General features: G+C 42.8%; 1 protein-coding gene across 1 annotated transcript; it reads right to left on the minus strand.

The window, feature by feature from the left end:
- Positions 1–18,162: 18,162 nt before the first annotated feature.
- On the minus strand, positions 18,163–19,116 carry LOC100522982 (olfactory receptor 7A10-like). The gene has a single exon (XM_003123450.3). The coding sequence runs from the start codon at positions 19,114–19,116 to the stop codon at positions 18,163–18,165; it is 954 nt and encodes a 317-aa protein (XP_003123498.3).
- Between the last annotated feature and the right edge of the window lie 1,400 nt (positions 19,117–20,516).

Below are 20,516 nucleotides of genomic sequence, written 5' to 3' on the forward strand. Positions count from 1 at the left end.
GCTGGGCACCGAGACCTCGCCTCGGAAGGTTAGTCCCCGAGAAAGGGCCGGGGGACGCCTGGGTGGGGGCTGGGCACCGAGACCTCACCTCCAAAGGTTAATCCCTGAGAAAGGGCCGGGGGACATCTGGGGGGGGCTGGGCACCGAGACCTCGGCTCCAGAGATTAGTCCCCGGGCTAGGGGGGCAGGGCAGAGCGGAAACTGCTTGGGAGGTCTCTAAACCATTTGACGGGGCAGAGACTGCCTGGGAGACTAGAAAACAAAGCTGTCGCAGAGGAAGGGAACAACACTCTAGGGATGGGGAAGTGGAAAGCCGCCTCAGAGGGAAGCTGGGAGAAGAGCCTGGCCTGCGCCCGTGCTGGGGAGGGGAGAGAAGAAGGGGTGGGTCCCCTAGAATACCCCCCACACCACAGCAAGCTTACAGGCCCGCTAGCTAGCAGAAAGCTGTGCTTCCCAGTGCATCCCCTCCCCCCACCCCCACCACCCCCTATGCTCTCACCGGACCTGGGGCTGCCTGCCATCCAGGAGGGCTGGCCTCAACAATTGCCTGAAGCCTACCACCGCAGGGGCTGTCCCTGCATAGGCCTGCTTGCCCTTTGGAGGGGCTACACTTCCACAGAGCAGCACCAAACACCACCAGCCCCCTAGAAAAGGCCTGCAGCCCAGAAAAGCTAGAACAAGCCTAGCCAGGCCGTGAATAGATCGGCCTAATTCTCTGACGGTTTTTCTGAGACGGGCTGCCCCAGGGAGGAGCCTCTTGGGTCTCCAAGGGCCTTGCTACCCGCCCAAGCCCCCAGGGGGTGCTGAGACCTAGTGGACCAGCTGCATAGGACTGCCAGCTCCAGGCAGGACCCCCTGCAGCCCAGAAAAGCTGCAACAAGCCTGGCCGAGTCGGGAAAAGATCTCAGATGGTCTTTCTGAGTCGGGCTGCCCTGGGGAGGAGCCTCTTGGGTCTCCAAGGGCCCTGCTACCTGTCCAAGCTCCCAGGGGGTGCCCCACTCCCGCGGAATACCTGCTCAGCACCACCAGCCCCCTGGAAGAGCCCCTGCAGACCAGAAAAGCTGCAACAAGCTCGGCCAGACTGTGAAAAGATCCGCCTACATTCTCAGGCTGTCCTTCAGCTTCTTAGGTTCTCAGTGACCCAGATAGCTGCTCCAGCCCCCAGGGAGTGATGCACCCCTGAAGAGCAGCTGCCCAACACCGCCAACTCCCTGCAAGAACCCCACAGCCTAAAAACACCAGAGCAAGCTCTGCATGACCCAGTGAAATCTGCTACCATCGTGGTGTGGACCTCCCAGTCCTGTCTGCCCTCAGGAAGTCCTCCTTTGCTTCAAAGAAACACTGTTAGCCCCATCAACACTCCAGAAAAGCCACACTGCCTCAAAAGAGATTGACCAACAACGCCAGCCCTCAGGAAATATTCCACGGCAGTGACAAGGCAAACACTGCCCGATCACGGAGAGTACAACTCCCTCAGGAGAAAGAAAACAACAAGCAAGATGAAGAAGCTGAGAAACCACCCCCAGTCAAACCAACAGGAGAACTCACCTAAAACAGTCAACAATGAAACAGACCTCTGCACTCTGACAGACCTGGAGTTCAAAAGAGAAATAGTGAAAATACTGAAGGAATTCAGAGAAGATATGAACAGTTATGCAGATACCCTCAGAAAGGAACTAGAAAATATAAGGAGGAGCCAAGAAAAACTAGAACATTCATTTGCAGAGATGCAAACTGAACTAGGGGCAGTAAAAACCAGAATGAATAATGCAGAAGAACGAATCAGTGATATGGAAGATAGAATAATGGAAATCACTCAATCCGGTCAACAGACAGAAAACCAAATCAAAAAACTGGAAAGCAATATAAGAGACCTATGGGATAATATAAAGCGGGCCAATCTACGCATAATAGGAATTCCAGAAGGAGTAGAAAAAGATAAGGGAATGGAAAATATATTTGAAGAAATTATCGCTGGAAACTTCCCAAATCTAAAGGATACTGGATTCAAGATACAAGAAGCACAGAGGGCCCCAAACAAACTGAACCCAAACAGACCCACACCAAGACACATCATAATAAAAATGGCAAAAGTTAGTGATAAAGAGAGGATCCTCAAGGCAGCAAGAGAAAAACAGAATGTTACCTACAAGGGAACCCCCATAAGAATATCAGCTGATTTCTCTACAGAAACACTACAGGCCAGGAGGGAATGGCAAGAGATATTTAAAGTGCTCAAAGGAAAAAATATGCAACCTAGAATACTCTATCCAGCAAGAATATCATTTAAAATAGAAGGGGAAATAAAAAATTTTCCCAACAAACAAAAACTTAAAGAATACAGCAACACAAAACCCAGGTTAAAGGAAATATTGAAAGGGCTTCTCTAAACCAAAAAGAAAGGAAGGAAAGGGAAGAAAAAAGAAAAGAAAAAAAAAGAAGAAGAAGAAGAAGAGGAAGAACTAGGACTGAGGAAACCGCAATCAGAGAGCAGTCACTCAAATAAGCCAGCATACAGATTTAATCATGAACATGCTTCAAACAAAATAAAATTAAAAAGAAAAAAATAAAAAAGAGTCATCAAAATCATAAAATGTGGGCAAGGGATGTTAGGAGGTAAATAACCCTTTTTGTTTGTATGTATGTCTCTCTCCTTAATTTTAATATAGTAATGAAGTGTTTGAACTTACAGGACCATCAGGCTAAAACACACAATTACGGGAAGGGGTTAGCACATTTAAAAAACAGGGCAACCACAAGCCAAAACCAAATATTGCATTTGCAAAAAATGAAAAAAAAAAACACTCAAGCAGATAATAACAGAAGACCATCCAACCAAAAAAAAAAAAGGAAGGGAGAATGGAGAAGCATAGAATCAACTGGAACACGAGGTGCAAATGGCAATAAATAATCATCTCTCAATTATCACCTTAAATGTCAATGGACTGAACCCCAATCAAAAGACACAGAGTGGCTGAGTGGATAAAAAGGCAAAACCCTTCAATATGCTGCCTACAAGAAACTCACCTTAGGACAAAAGATACATATAGATTGAAAGTGAAAGGGTGGGGAAAAATATTTCACGCCAATAGACATGACAGAAAAGCAGGAGTCGCAACGCTCATATCAGACAAAATAGACTTTAAAACAAAAGACATAAAGAAAGACAAAGAAGGACACTACTTAATGATTAAGGGATCCATCCAAGGAGAGGATGTTACTGTCATCAACATATATGCCCCAAATATAGGAGCACCCAGATACATACAACAAATATTAACAGACATAAAGGGAGATATTGATGAGAATACAATCATGGTAGGAGACCTTAATGCCCCCCTCACATCAATGGACAGATCCTCTAGACAGAAAACCAATAAAGCAACAGAGATCCTAAAGGAAACCATAGAAAAGGTAGACTTCATTGATATCTTCAGGACACTACATCCAAAAAAAGCAGAATACACATTCTTCTCAAATGCTCATGGAACATTCTCAAGAATCGACCACATATTGGGACACAAAGCGAACCTCAACAGATTTAGGAGCATAGAAATTATCTCAAGTATCTTCTCTGACCACAATGCCATGAAATTAGAAATCAACCATGGGAAAAGCAAAGAGAAAAAACCTACTCCATGGAGACTAAACAACATGCTACTAAAAAACCAATGGGTCAATGAGGAAATCAAGAAGGAAATTAAAAACTACCTTGAAACAAATGATAATGAAGACACAACCTCTCAAAATCTATGGGATGCTGTGAAAGCAGTGCTCAGAGGGAAATTTATAGCCATCCAGGCCTTTCTCAAAAAAGAAGAAAGATCCCAAATTGACAACTTAACCCTCCACCTAAACGAATTAGAAAAAGAAGAACAAAAAAGTCCTAAAGTCAGCAGAAGGAAGGAAATGATAAAGATCAAAGAAGAAATCAATAAAATAGAGACTCAAAAAACAATAGAGAAAATTAATAAAACCAAGAGCTGGTTCTTTGAAAAGGTCAACAAAATTGACAAACCCCTGGCCAGACTCACTAAAAAGAGGAGAGAAAGAACCCAAATCACCAAAATTAGAAATGAAAAAGGAGAAATCACAGCGGATACAGCAGAAATACAAAAAACCATAAGAGAATACTATGAACAACTATACGGCAACAAGTTTGACAATCTGGAAGAAATGGACAATTTTCTAGAATCTTACAGCCTGCCAAAACTGAATCAAGTAGAAACAAACCAACTGAACAGACCGATCACTAGAAATGAAATTGAAGAGGTCATAAAATCACTCCCTACAAATAAAAGTCCAGGACCAGATGGCTTCACAGGTGAATTCTATCAAACATACAAAGAGGAATTGGTGCCCATCCTCCTTAAACTCTTTCAAAAGGTTGAAGAGGAAGGAATACTCCCAAAGACACTCTATGAGGCCACCATCACCCTCATTCCAAAATCAGGCAGAGATACTACCAAAAAAGAAAACTATTGGCCAATATCATTGATGAATATAGATGCAAAAATTCTCAACAAAATCTTAGCCAACTGAATCCAACAACATACCAAAAAAATTATACACCATGACCAGGTTGGGTTCATCCCAGGTTCACAAGGATGGTTCAACATACGCAAATCAATCAGCATCATACACCACATTAACAAAAAAAAAGTCAAAAATCATATGATCATCTCAATAGATGCAGAAAAAGCATTTGACAAAGTTCAACATCCATTCATGATCAAGACCCTCGCCAAAGTGGGTATAGAGGGAACATTCCTGAACATAATCAAAGCCATTTATGATAAACCCACAGCAAATATAATCCTCAATGGGGAAAAACTGAAAGCCTTCTCCCTCAAATCTGGAACAAGACAGGGATGCCCACTCTCACCACTGCTCTTCAACATCGTTTTGGAAGTCTTAGCCACAGCAATTAGACAAACAAAAGAAATCAAAGGCATCCATATAGGAAGAGAAGAGATCAAACTGTCACTGTATGCAGATGACATGATTCTATACCTAGAAAACCCTAAGGACTCAACCCCAAAACTACTTGAACTGATTCATAAATTCAGCAAAGTGGCAGGATATAAGATTAACATTCAGAAGTCAGTTGCATTTCTGTATACCAGCAATGAAACATTAGAAAAGGAATACAAAAACACGATACGGAGTTCCCGTCGTGGCGCTGTGGTTAACGAATCCGACTAGGAACCATGAAGTTGCGGGTTCGGTCCCTGCCCTTGCTCAGTGGGTTAATGATCCGGCGTTGCCGTGAGCTGTGGTGTAGGTTGCAGACGCGGCTCGGATCCAGCGTTGCTGTGTCTCTGGCGTAGGCCGGTGGCTACAGCTCCGATTCAACCCCTGGCCTGGGAACCTCCATGTGCCGCGGGAGCGGCCCAAGAAATAGCAACAACAACAAAAGACAAAAGACAAAAAAAAAAAAAAAAAAAAGAGAAAAACACGATACCTTTTACAATTGTACCACACAAAATCAAATACCTCGGAATACACCTGACCTAAGAGGTAAAGGACCTATATGCCGAGAAGTATAAAACCTTAATCAAAGAAATCAAAGAAGATGTAAAGAAATGGAAAGATATTCCATGTTCCTGGATTGGAAAAATCAATATTGTGAAAATGGCCATCCTACCCAAAGCAATCTACAGATTCAATGCAATCCCTATCAAATTACCCATGACATTTTTCACCAAACTGGAACAAACAATCCAAACATTTATATGGAACAACAAAAGACCCAGAATCGCAAAAGCAATCCTGAGAAACAAAAACCAAGCAGGAGGCATAACTCTCCCAGACTTCAAGAAATACGACAAAGCCACAGTCATCAAAAGAGTGTGGTACTGATATCAAAACAGACAGACAGACCAATGGAACAGAGTAGAGAATCCAGAAATAAACCCTGACACCTATGGTCAATTAATCTTTGACAAGGGAGGCAAGAACATAAAATGGGAAAAGGAAAGTCTATTCAGCAAGCATTGCTGGGAAACCTGGACAGCTGCATGCAAAGCAATGAAACTAGAACACACCCTCACACCATGCACAAAAATAAACTCCAAATGGCTGAAAGACTTCAATATATGACAGGACACCATCAAACTCCTAGAAGAAAACATAGGCAAAACACTCTCTGACATCAACATCATGAATATTTTCTCAGGTCAGTCTCCCAAAGCAATAGAAATTAGAGCAAAAATAAACCCATGGGACCTCATCAAACTGAAAAGCTTTTGCACAGCAAAGGAAACCCAAAAGAAAACAAAAAGACAACTTACAGAATGGGAGAAAATCGTTTCAAATGATGCAACCGACAAGGGCTTAATCTCTAGAATATATAAACAACTTATACAACCCAACAGCAAAAAAGCCAGTCAATCAATGGAAAAATGGGCAAAAGACCTGAATAGACATCTCTCCAAGGAAGATATACAGATGGCCAACAAACACATGAAAAAATGCTCAACATCGCTGATTATAAGAGAAATGCAAATCAAAACTACCATGAGATACCACCTCACACCAGTCAGAATGGCCATCATTAATAAATGCACAAATAACAAGTGCTGGAGGGGCTGTGGAGAAAAGGGAACCCTCCTGCACTGCTGGTGGGAATGTAAACTGGTACAGCCACTATGGAGAACAGTTTGGAGATACCTTAGAAATCTATCCATAGAACTTCCATATGACCCCGCAATCCCACTCTTGGGCATCTATCCGGACAAAGCTCTACTTAAAAGAGACACTTGCACCCGCATGTTCATTGCAGCCCTATTCACAATAGCCAGGACATGGAAACAACCCAAATGTCCATCGACAGAGGATTGGATTCGGAAGAGGTGGTATGTATACACAATGGAATACTACTCAGCCATAAAAAAGGATGACATAATGCCATTTGTAGCAACATGGATGGAACTAGAGACTCTCATCCTGAGTGAAATGAGCCAGAAAGACAAAGACAAATACCATATGATCTCACTTATAACTGGAATCTAATATCCAGCACAAATGAACATCTCCTCAGAAAAGAAAATCATGGACTTGGAGAAGAGACTTGTGGCTGCCTGATGGGAGGGGGAGGGAGTGGGAGGGATCGGGAGCTTGGGCTTATCAGACACAACTTAGAATAGATTTACAAGGAGATCCCTCTGAATAGCATTGAGAACTATGTCTAGATACTCATGTTGCAACAGAAGAAAGGGCGGGGGAAAAACTGTAATTGTAATGTATACATGTAAGGATAACCTGACCCCCTTGCTGTAGAGTGGGAAAATAAAAAAAAAGACAAAAAAACAAACAAACAAAAAAAAACAACTATGTGGTGACTGATGGAAACGAAATTTACTGTATACAGAAATATACACATAATGTAGGGCCCATAAAACTTGTATAATATTGTAAACCTCTGATACTGCAATAAAAAATAAGTGAAAAAACCCTCAAACTCATATACTTTTGGTCTCATTCCTTTTTCAAAATTATTCATCTGTGGATAATGGAAGTGAAAGCAAAACTCTACCAAATTGAATTATACTCCTGTTGGATTGTTTGTAGAGACGTCTCCAACTCTGCACCTTTCTCTGTATCCATGTCTTTTGCAATGTGACAGTGAAACACCTTCTGTGAGGAAGTGGAGTCAGTTTTTCCACTTTTATATCTGGGCTGGTCGTGGGATTTTTTATTTGCTTTGCACATAGAATGAGGTGAAAATGATGTGCCTTCAGAGGAATTGGTGCAATTCAGCTGAACTCTCCTGGAACTCTACCCCAGAAATGTGATCAATCCATGTGGGCCATCCGGAGGCCTAGAGGACGTATGGATCGGAGCCTGCCCACCCCAGCCAAGGGCATGATACTTCAGCCTGCAGGTAGCTGAGCCCCCTAGTATATTAAAATGCTCATCCAGGATCAACAGAGACTCCCCAGGTGAATTGCAGGCAGGTAAAGACACACAAAGGTCCCAGCAGATAGCTAAACAATTTACCACCACATAATTCCATTTTTTAATAAGGGCACGATGCCAAAACCTTTGCTTTCATGATGGATTGTCATGCAGCAATAGCTTACCAATACAATGAACAAAATGAACAAATGTGAAGACAATTATAAAAAGCCACTGTTTTATATTTTTGGCATTTGCTTCAATATTTGAGACAATTATATGAGCATTTCTAATTTCATGTTTATTTCAGAAAACTATACTGAAATATAGTTTCACTTGAATTTCCCTTCAAGGTAACCAGTGGATCTTGGAAAAAAATGAATGTTTGTGGAGGAAAATTGGTGACTTTGAAGCCCGTGACTTGGCGGGATTTCAACCAGTCTAGTGATTCACCCCTTGGACATAATGATGGAGGTGACTCCAGATCAGAAAGAGGACTTGACATGGATGGTATTTACAACATACATTTATTGTTCCTGTCATTATTCTGTGTGTCAGTAGAAAAGAGGGAGACATTTTAATTAAGAGCAATGGAAGTAGTCATGAATAGGGAGCACTGGACATTTTCAAGCAGAAATAGGACATAATCCAGTAAAAAGAACTAAAATAAGCCATTAAATCCTTCACTCCAAAGTATAAACTCCCTTTCTTTTTTTTTTTTTTTTTTTGGTCTTTTTGCTATTTCTTTGGGCCGCTCCTGCAGCATATGGAGGTTCCCAGGCTAGGGGTTGAATCGGAGCTGTAGTCACTGGCCTACGCCAGAGCCACAGCAACGTGGGATCCGAGCCGCATCTGCAACCTACACCACAGCTCACGGCAACACCGGATCGTTAACCCTCTGAGCAAGGGCAGGGACCGAACCCGCAACCTCATGGTTCCTAGTCGGATTTGTTAACCACTGCGCCACGACGGGAACTCCTAAACTCCCTTTCACATGAACACTGATGTCACATAATTTAAGAAATAGATAGACAGCATGAAAAAGAAATGTTTTGTCAGTAATACAAAGTGTATTTAAAAAATTTGCTGGAGGACAAGATGGCGGAGGAGTAGGGGGACACGCTCGCCCTCTCCCACAAACACAACAAAAAAAGCACATCTACAGAAGAAATGACTCGCACAGAACAACAACCAATCGCTGGCAGAAGAACCTAAACTCCAATAACGGCAAGAAGTTCGTGACATTATTGGGCAGAACGGGAGAAAAGAGGAGAGTGAGAGAAGGTGAATCCGAGCGGGACGGGCGCTCCCGAAAGGGAACTGCGGAGGAGAAAGGGATCCCGCACCCTGGAAAGTCTCCTACCGGGGGAAAGATCAAACGAACCGGAGGAATCTCCAGATGCAGAGAAGAGTGTAGCAGTAAGTCGGAGTACGGAAAAAAGATCAAGAACCCAACGGACCATCTGAACTACGGGCACAGTCACCAAAAATTGAGACGCCTGGGTGGGGGCTGGGCACCGAATCCTCGGCTCCAGAGGTTAGTCCCTGGGAAAGGGCCGGGGGACGCCTGGGGGGGGCTGGGCACCGAGACCTCAGCTCTGAAGGTTGGTCCCCGAGAGGGGGCCGGGGGACGCCTGGGTTGGGGCTGGGCACCGAGACCTCGCCTCCGAAGGTTAGTCCCCAAGAAAGGGCCGGGGGACGCCTGGGGGGGGGGCTGGGCACCGAGACCTCGGCTCCAGAGATTAGTCCCCGGGCTAGGGGGGCGGGGAAGAGCAGAAACTGCTTGGGAGGTCTCTAAACCATTTGACGGGGCAGAGACTGCCTGGGAGACTAGAAAACAAAGCTGTCGCAGAGGAAGGGAGCAATACTCTAGGGGCGGGGAAGTGGAAAGCCGCCTCAGAGGGAACCTGGGAGAAGAGCCTGGTCTGCGCCCGTGCTGGGGAGGGGAGAGAAGAAGGGGTGGGTCCCCATAGAATACCCCCCACGCCACAGCAAGCTTACAGGCCCGCTAGCTAGCAGAAAGCTGTGCTTCCCAGTGCATTCCCTCCCCCCACCCCCGCCACCCCCTACGCTCTCGCCGAACCTGGGGCTGCCTGCCATCCAGGAGGGCTGGCCTCAACAATTGCCTGAAGCCTACCACCGCAGGGGCTCTCCCTGCACAGGCCTGCTTGCCTTTTGGAGGGGCTACACTTCCACAGAGCAGCACCAAACACCACCAGCCCCCTGGAAAAGGCCTGCAGCCCAGAAAAGCTAGAACAAGCCTAGCCAGGCCGTGAATAGATCGACCTAATTCTCCGACGGTTTTTCTGAGACGGGCTCCCCCGGGGAGGAGCCTCTTGAGTCTCCAAGGGCCTTGCTACACGCCCAAGACCCCAGGGGGTGCTAAGACCTAGTGGACCAGCTGCATAGGACTGCCAGCTCCAGGCAGGACCCCCTGCAGCCCAGAAAAGCTGCAACAAGCCTGGCCGAATCGGGAAAAGATCTCAGACGGTCTTTCTGAGTCGGGCTGTCCTGGGGAGGAGCCTCTTGAGTCTCCAAGGGCCCTGCTACCCGCCCAAGACCCCAAGGGGTGCTGAGACCTAGTGGACCAGCTGCATAGGACTGCCAGCTCCAGTCAGGACCCCCTGCAGCCCAGAAAAGCTGCAACAAGCCTGGCCGAATCGGGAAAAGATCTCAGACGGTCTTTCTGAGTCGGGCTGTCCTGGGGAGGAGCCTCTTGAGTCTCCAAGGGCCCTGCTACCCGCCCAAGACCCCAGGGGGTGCTGAGACCTAGTGGGCCAGCTGCATAGGACTGCCAGCTCCAGGCAGGACCCTCTGCAGCCCAGAAAAGCTGCAACAAGCCTGGCCGAATCGGGAAAAGATCTCAGACGGTCTTTCTGAGTCGGGCTGTCCTGGGGAGGAGCCTCTTGAGTCTCCAAGGGCCCTGCTACCCGCCCAAGACCCCAGGGGGTGCTGAGACCTAGTGGACCAGCTGCATAGGACTGCCAGCTCCAGGCAGGACCCCCTGCAGCCCAGAAAAGCTGCAACAAGCCTGGCGGAATCGGGAAAAGATCTCAGACGGTCTTTCTGAGTCGGGCTGCCCTGGGGAGGAGCCTCTTGAGCCTCCAAGGGCCCTGCTACCCGCCCAAGACCCAAGGGGTGCTGAGACCTAGTGGACCAGCTGCATAGGACTGCCAGCTCCAGGCAGGACCCCCTGCAGCCCAGAAAAGCTGCAACAAGCCTGGCCGAATTGGGAAAAGATCTCAGACGGTCTTTCTGAGTCGGGCTGTCTTGGGGAGAAGCCTCTTGAGCCTCCAAGGGCCCTGCTACCCACCCAAGACCCCAGGGGGTGCTGAGACCTAGTGGACCAGCTGCATAGGACTGCCAGCTCCATGCAGGACCCCCTGCAGCCCAGAAAAGCTGCAACAAGCCTGGCCGACTTGGGAAAAGATCTCAGACGGTCTTTCTGAGTCGGGCTGTTCTGGGGAGGAGCCTCTTGAGTCTCCAAAGGCCCTGCTACCCGCCCAAGACCCCAAGGGGTGCTGAGACCTAGTGGATCAGCTGCATAGGACTGCCAGCTCCAGGCAGGACCCCCTGCAGCCCAGAAAAGCTGCAACAAGCCTGGCGGAATCAGGAAAAGATCTCAGACGGTCTTTCTGAGTCGGGCTGTCCTGGGGAGGAACCTCTTGAGTCTCCAAGGGCCCTGCTACCCGCCCAAGACCCCAGGGGGTGCTGAGAACCAAGTGAAATCTGCTACCATCGTGGGGTGGACCTCCTAGTCCTGTCTGCCCTCAGGAAGTCCTCCTTTGCTTCAAAGAAACACTGTTAGTCCCATCAACACTCCAGAAAAGCCACACTGCCTCAAAAAAAGATTGACCAACAACGACAGGCCTCAGGAAATATTCCAGGGCAGTGACAAGGCAAACACTACCCGATAACGGAGAGTACAACTCCCTCAGGAGAAAGAAGACAACAAGCAAGATGAAGAAGCTGAGAAACCACCCCCAGTCAAACCAACAGGAGAACTCACCTAAAACAGTCAACAATGAAACTGATCTCTGCAGTCTGACAGACCTGGAGTTCAAAAGAGAAATAGTGAAAATACTGAAGGAATTAAGAGAAGATATGAACAGTAATGCAGATACCCTCAGAAAGGAGCTAGAAAATATAAGGAGGAGCCAAGAAAAACTAGAACATTCATTTGCAGAGATGCAAACTGAACTAGGGGCAGTAAAAACCAGAATGAATAATGCAGAAGAACGAATCAGTGATATGGAAGATAGAATAATGGAAATCACTCAATCTGGTCAACAGACAGAAAACCGAATCAAAAAACTGGAAAGCAATATAAGAGACCTATGGGATAATATAAAACGGGCCAATCTACGCATAATAGGAATTCCAGAAGGAGTAGAAAAAGATAAAGGAATGGAAAATATATTTGAAGAAATTATCGCTGGAAACTTCCCAAATCTAAAGGATACTGGATTCAAGATACAAGAAGCACAGAGGGCCCCAAACAAACTGAACCCAAACAGACCCACACCAAGACACATCATAATAAAAATGGCAAAAGTTAGTGATAAAGAGAGGATCCTAAAGGCAGCAAGAGAAAAACAGAATGTTACCTACAAGGGAACCCCCATAAGAATATCAGCTGATTTCTCTACAGAAACACTACAGGCCAGGAGGGAATGGCAAGAGATATTTAAAGTGCTCAAAGGAAAAAATATGCAACCTAGAATACTTTATCCAGCAAGAATATCATTTAAAATAGAAGGGGAAATAAAAATTTTTCCCAACAAACAAAAACTTAAAGAATACAGCAACACAAAACCCAGGTTAAAGGAAATATTGAAAGGGCTTCTCTAAACCAAAAAGAAAGGAAGGAAAGGGAAGAAAAAAGAAAAGAAAAAAAAAAAAAGAAGAAGAAGAAGAAGAGGAAGAACTAGGACTGAGGAAGATACAATCAGAGAGCAGTCACTCAAATAAGCCAGCATACAGATTTAATCATGAACATGCTTCAAACAAAATAAAATTAAAAAGAAAAAAATAAAAAAGAGTCATCAAAACCATAAAATGTGGGCAAGGGATGTTAGGAGGTAAATAATCCTTTTTGTTTGTATGTATGTCTCTCTTCTTAATTTTAATATAATAATGAAGTGTTTGAACTTACAGGACCATCAGGCTAAAACACACAATTATGGGAAGGGGTTAGCATACTTAAAAAACAGGGCAACCACAAGCCAAAACCAAATATTGCATTTGCAAAAAATGAAAAAAAAAATACACTCAAGCAGATAATAACAGGAGACCATCCAACCAAAAAAAAAAAAAAAAGAAGAATGGAGAACCATAGAATCAACTGGAACACGAGGATCAAATGGCAATAAATAATCATCTATCAATTATCACCTTAAATGTCAATGGACTGAATGCCCCAATCAAAAGACACAGAATGGCTGAGTGGATAAAACGGCAAAAACCTTCAATATGCTGCCTACAAGAAACTCACCTTAGGACAAAAGATACATATAGATTGAAAGTGAAAGGCTGGGGAAAAGTATTTCATGCCAATAGACATGACAGAAAAGCAGGAGTTGCAACGCTCATATCAGACAAAATAGACTTTAAAACAAAAGACATAAAGAAAGACAAAGAAGGACACTATTTAAGGGATCCATCCAAGGAGAGGATGTTACTATCATCAACATATATGCCCCAAACATAGGAGCACCCAGATACATACAACAAATATTAACAGACATAAAGGGAGATATTGATGAGAATACAATCATAGTAGGAGACCTAAATACCCCCCTCACATCAATGGACAGATCCTCTAGACAGAAAACCAATAAAGCAACAGAGATCCTAAAGGAAACAATAGAAAAGTTAGACTTAATTGATATCTTCAGGACACTACATCCAAAAAAATCAGAATACACATTCTTCTCAAATGCTCATGGAACATTCTCAAGAATCGACCACATATTGGGACATAAAGCGAATCTCAATAAATTTAGGAGCATAGAAATTATCTCAAGTATCTTCTCTGACCACAATGCCATGAAATTAGAAATCAACCATGGGAAAAGGAAAGAGAAAAAACCTACTCCATGGAGACTAAACAACAAGCTACTAAAAAACCAATGGGTCAATGAGGAAATCAAGAAGGAAATTAAAAACTATCTTGAAACAAATGATAATGAAGACACAACCTCTCAAAATCTATGGGATGCTGCGAAAGCAGTGCTCAGAGGGAAATTTATAGCAATACAGGCCTTTCTCAAAAAAGAAGAAAGATCCCAAATTGACAACTTAACCCTCCACCTAAATGAATTAGAAAAAGAAGAACAAAGAAGTCCTAAAGTCAGCAGAAGGAAGGAAATTGTAAAGATCAAAGAAGAAATCAATAAAATAGAGACTCAAAAAACAATAGAGAAAATTAATAAAACCAAGAGCTGGTTCTTTGAAAAGGTGAACAAAATTGACAAACCCCTGGCCAGACTCACTAAAAAGAGGAGAGAAAGAACCCAAATCACCAAAATTATAAATGAAAAAGGAGAAATCACAACGGATACAGCAGAAATACAAAAAACCATAAGAGAATACTATGAACAACTATATGGCAATAAGTTTGACAATCTGGAAGAAATGGACAATTTTCTAGAATCTTACAGCCTGCCAAAACTGAATCAAGCAGAAACAGACCAACTGAACAGACCAATCACTAGAAATGAAATTGAAGAGGTCATAAAATCACTCCCTACAAATAAAAGCCCAGGACCAGATGGCTTCACAGGTGAATTCTATCAAACATATAAAGAGGAATTGGTGCCCATCCTCCTTAAACTCTTTCAAAAGGTTGAAGAAGAAGGAATACTCCCAAAGACATTCTATGAGGCCACCATCACCCTCATTCCAAAACCAGACAGAGATACCACCAAAAAAGAAAACTATCGCCCAATATCATTGATGAATATAGATGCAAAACTTCTCAACAAAATCTTAGCCAACCGAATCCAACAACATATCAAAAAAATTATACACCATGACCAGGTTGGGTTCATCCCAGGTTCACAAGGATGGTTCAACATACGCAAATCAATCAACATCATACACCACATTAACAAAAAAAAAGTCAAAAATCATATGATCATCTCAATAGATGCAGAAAAAGCATTTGACAAAGTTCAACATCCATTCATGATCAAGACCCTCGCCAAAGTGGGTATAGAGGGAACATTCCTGAATATAATCAAAGCCATTTATGATAAACCCACAGCAAATATAATCCTCAATGGGGAAAAACTGAAAGCCTTCTCACTCAAATCTGGAACAAGACAGGGATGCCCACTCTCACCACTGCTCTTCAACATAGTTTTGGAAGTCTTAGCCACAGCAATTAGACAAACAAAAGAAATCAAAGGCATCCATATAGGAAGAGAAGAGATCAAACTGTCACTGTATGCAGATGACATGATTCTATACCTAGAAAACCCTAAGGACTCAACCCCAAAACTCCTTGAACTGATTAATAAATTCAGCAAAGTGGCAGGATATAAGATTAACATTCAGAAGTCAGTTGCATTTCTGTATACCAGCAATGAAGCATTAGAAAAGGAATACAAAAATACGAAACCTTTTAAAATTGTACCTCACAAAATCAAATACCTCGGAATACACCTAACCAAAGAGGTAAAGGACCTATATGCCGAGAACTATAAAACCTTAATCAAAGAAATCAAAGAAGATGTAAAAAAATGGAAAGATATTCCATGTTCCTGGATTGGAAAAATCAATATTGTGAAAATGGCCATCCTACCCAAAGCAATCTACAGATTCAATGCAATCCCTATCCAATTACCCATGACATTTTTCACAGAACTAGAACAAACAATCCAAACATTTATATGGAACCACAAAAGACCCAGAATCGCCAAAGCAATCCTGAGAAACAAAAACCAAGCAGGAGGCATCACTCTCCCAGACTTCAAGAAATACTACAAAGCCACAGTCATCAAAACAGTGTGGTACTGGTATCAAAACAGACAGACAGACCAATGGAACAGAATAGAGAATCTGGAAATTAACCCTGACACCTATGGTCAATTAATCTTTGACAAGGGAGGCAAGAACATCAAATGGGAAAAGGAAAGTCTATTCAGCAAGCATTGCTGGGAAACCTGGACAGCTGTATGCAAAGCAATGAAACTAGAACACACCCTCACACCATGCACAAAAATAAACTCCAAATGGCTGAAAGACTTAAATATACGACAGGACACCATCAAACTCCTAGAAGAAAACATAGGCAAAACACTCTCTGACATCAACATCATGAATATTTTCTCAGGTCAGTCTCCCAAAGCAATAGGAACTAGAGCAAAAATAAACCCATGGGACCTCATCAAACTGAAAAGCTTTTGCACAGCAAAGGAAACCCAAAAGAAAACAAAAAGACAACTTACAGAATGGGAGAAAATAGTTTCAAATGATGCAACTGACAAGGGCTTAATCTCTAGAATATACAAGCAACTTATACAACTCAACAGCAGAAAAACCAATCAATCAATGGAAAAATGGGCAAAAGACCTGAATAGACATTTCTCCAAGGAAGATATACAGATGGCCAACAAACACATGAAAAAATGCTCAACATCGCTGATTATAAGAGAAATGCAAATCAAAACTACCATGAGATACCACCTCACACCAGTCAGAATGGCCATCATTAATAAATGCACAAATAACAAGTGCTGGAGGGGCTGTGGAGAAAAGGGAACCCTCCTGCACTGCTGGTGGGAATGTAAACTGGTACAGCCACTATGGAGAACAGTTTGGAGATACCTTAGAAATCTACACATAGAACTTCCATATGACCCTGCAATCCCACTCTTGGGCATCTATCCGGACAAAGCTCTACTTAAAAGAGACACATGCACCCGCATGTTCATTGCAGCACTATTCACAATAGCCAGGACATGGAAACAATCCAAATGTCCATCGACAGAGGATTGGATTCGGAAGATGTGGTATATATACACGATGGAATACTATTCAGCCATAAAAAAGGATGACATCATGCCATTTGCAGCAACATGGATGGAACTAGAGAATCTCATACTGAGTGAAATGAGCCAGAAAGACAAAGACAAATACCATATGACATCACTTATAACTGGAATCTAATATCCAGCACAAATGAACATCTCCTCAGAAAAGAAAATCAATCATGGACTTGGAGAAGAGACTTGTGGTTGTCTGATGGGAGGGGGAGGGAGTGGGAGGGATCGGGAGCTTGGGCTTATCAGTCACAACGTAGAATAGATTTACAAGGAGATCCCGCTGAATAGCATTGAGAACTATGTCTAGATACTCATGTTGCAACAGAAGAAATGGTGGGGGAAAAACTGTAATTGTAATGTATACATGTAAGGATAACCTGACCCCCTTGCTGTACAGTGGGAAAATAAAATTTAAAAAAAAAAAAAAAATAAGCAGGTAAGAATTCTCAAAAAAAAAAAAAATTTGCTACACTATATTTAGTCCATCTGTGAATCTAAAGACATTATGTCAAACTGTTTATTCGCATTTGTGTTACTTTGCAGACTGCACATGGTGACATGTGTTTCTTAATCTAGCTTTGACAGTGATTATGAGAGGCATTGTGAACACAGATCTGAACAAAAGAGTAGGATTCTAATGAGGACAATAACATTCAGTGACACATTGCTAAGCACACTATACATTAAATTCCTGAATATCACACAGAGCAGTTAAGACAGCGATGTGCAAAGGAAGGATGTACCCAACAGGAAATCTGTGGCCTGAGATTTTCCTTGTTCTGAATATTTAAATTGCCATGGGTGCCTAGAGTAAGTTTTTTCCCAGAGAGGCACAACAACTCATGACCATCCTTGTAGTAAAACAAAAGAAAAAGTAATTTATACTATACATTTTATCTGAGATTAAAGTGTTCTTAAGAAATCCATCAAGTCCTACGAAAACATTTCTCAAAATGTTTAGATTGAAGGTTGAGAATAAATTTGAGAGTGTGGGAAAACCATGAAATGGAAAAATGCTTGTATATGAGAGAGATCACAAGGCTAATCATGTGGGTGATGTAAATTGTACAGAGGAGCTGAAGTTGAGGAAATGAAAATTCCAGGAAATAAGTAGAAGGAGCGAGTTCTACTTCCACAGTCTGATCAAGAATCTGATCAAAAATTGTGGTTTTCTGGCTTTGTGGCTTTGAACCCTTCAACCATGTGTCCTTCCTCAGCCAAAGGCAAGTGGCCCTTTTATAGCTATGGTTCCAAAGAATGCTTTCAGAGCCCTGTGTATGTTTTTGTTCCTCAGACTGTAGATGAAGGGGTTCATCATGGGTGTGACCACAGTGTACATCACCGAGGCAATTACACCTGAGTGTGAACCTTGGGTGTCTTCAGAGCTAAGGTACACTCCTATGCTTGTGCAATAAAACAAGGAGACAACTGAGAGATGAGACACACAGGTAGAAAATGCCTTATACTTCCCCTGAGCAGATGTGATTCTACGTATAGAGGAAACTATCTTAGAGTAGGAGTAAAGGATACCAGCGAGGGGACCACCACCCAGCAACGCAGCTGCAAATCCCATCACCACGTCATTAAGAAAAGTGTCAGAACAGGCCAGTCTGACCACCTGATTGAGTTCACAGAAATAGTGAGGGATTTTCACTTTGTTATAGAAGGAAAGCCTCAATACCATTAAGGTTTGTAACAAGGAATGTAGGTTATTGATTATCCAGCTAAGCAAAACTAGCAGTCCACAGAGTTGGGGGTTCATGATGACCCTGTAGTGCAGGGGGTGGCAGATGGCCACAAATCGGTCATAGGCCATCACAGTCAGGAGGAAGTCATCCAGCCCTACAAGCAGTAGGAAAAAATACAACTGTGTGATGCAGCCTGCATAGGTTATGACATTGTTTTCTGTCTGTGTATTCACCAGCATCTTTGGGATGATGGTGGAGGTGAAACAGATGTCCACAAAGGATAGGTTGGAGAGGAAGAAGTACATGGGTGTGTGGAGGGGGGAGTCTGAGCTGACGGCCAGGATGATGAGCAGGTTTCCAAACACAGTGATCAGGTACATGGAGAGGAAAATTCCAAAGATGAAGGGCTGCAATTCTGGTTTTTCTGAAAATCCCAGAAGAAGAAATTCTGAAACACCTGTTATATTTCTTGGTGTCATAAGGTCCATGACTACAAGGAAAGGAAAAAAAGCATGACCAATTTTCATGCAAATCAACATTAATCACATTAATGAAATACTACCTTTTATTTTTTTATGTTAGGACACCAATGTCAATATTGTATTCTTGGATTTGACAATGAGTATATTGTTTTGGAAGTCAAAATCTCCTAAAATCCAATCATGGGGTGTAAATTCATCAAATAACATACATATAGGTTGTCATATGGTGATAGGTTCAATGAAGAAAATACAAGCAAGGGCAATGGAAAGAGTAAAGTGGGAATGGTATTTCCTTATACATGTTCAGACAAGACATGCAGATAAAGAGACATTTAAACAGGGAACTCAAGGGGAGTTCCTGCCATAGCACAGTGGTAATGGATCTGACTTGGAACCATGAGGTTGCGGGTTTGATCCCTGCCCTTGCTCAGTGGGTTAAGGATCCAGCATTGCCATGAGCTGTGGTGTAGGTCACAGATGTGGCTTGAATCCTGCATTGCTTTGGCTCTGGCATAGGCTGATGGCTACAGTTCTGGTTAGACCCCTAGCCTGGGAACTTCCATATGCCATGGGAGCGGCCCTAGAAAAGGCAAAAAGTCTATAAAATAAAATAAAATAAACAGAGACCTCAAGCAAGAGGTATAGATCAAACATATTATAGACCTTGGCTTCCCAGTCTGTGCTACTTCCATGTAATTTTACCCTTAACTACACTGAATGAGGTAGAGGTTGACACAATTCAAGTTGTACAGATCAGATTATGTACAAATAGCACCCAAATTCCACTTTTTAATCTTTAGTTACTGATAAACTGGATTCTAGATTTCAGTATGGCATGTTAATGCCTTTTTTTAGAGACACCTAATTTTTTTTTCAGTAAACAAATATGCCTGTGTGTATATCCAAATATCTATATTTCTCTAAAATTGTATCTCAATATCTATTATCTATCTATCTATCTATCTATCTATCTATCTATCTATCTATCATCTATCTACCTATTTATCTACAGAGGAAGAATGAGACAGAGACAGAGAGAATGGATATGAAAGGGAATACAGATCTAATAAACTCAAATGATCCATGAGAGATATTAGCAAAGGAAAGCTTCCTTGGTTCTTGTGACATTTCAGGTGCTGTTATATTTCCTTGATGCCCAGGAGAAATAATAAAAAGGAATAAATAAATTTATCCAAAGATCAATTAGCAATATCTTATGGTGTGAAATATTTATGGATGGCATGGCTCAAGAAAAATGAGCCAAGGGCATAAACCAATACTCTGTAAAAGGGTATATAAATTATGATGAATATGAATTTAAAGGTGGCCATTTTTACGATCAGGCAGCAAAACCTGTTTTTTCCTGTGCCTGTTTCACATTTATTTGACTAATTGTT

Source organism: Sus scrofa, chromosome 2, assembly GCF_054392235.1.
Source record: "Sus scrofa isolate SSC_HxYL_T2T_F1_AM1 chromosome 2, Sscrofa_HxYL_maternal_Yorkshire_Landrace_v2.0, whole genome shotgun sequence".
Taxonomy (NCBI): Eukaryota; Metazoa; Chordata; class Mammalia; order Artiodactyla; family Suidae; genus Sus; species Sus scrofa.

Coding starts and splice junctions, on each gene's coding strand:
- LOC100522982 (XM_003123450.3), bottom strand. CDS start 19,116: ATGACACCAAGAAATATAACAGGTGTTTCAGAATTTCTTCTTCTGGGA.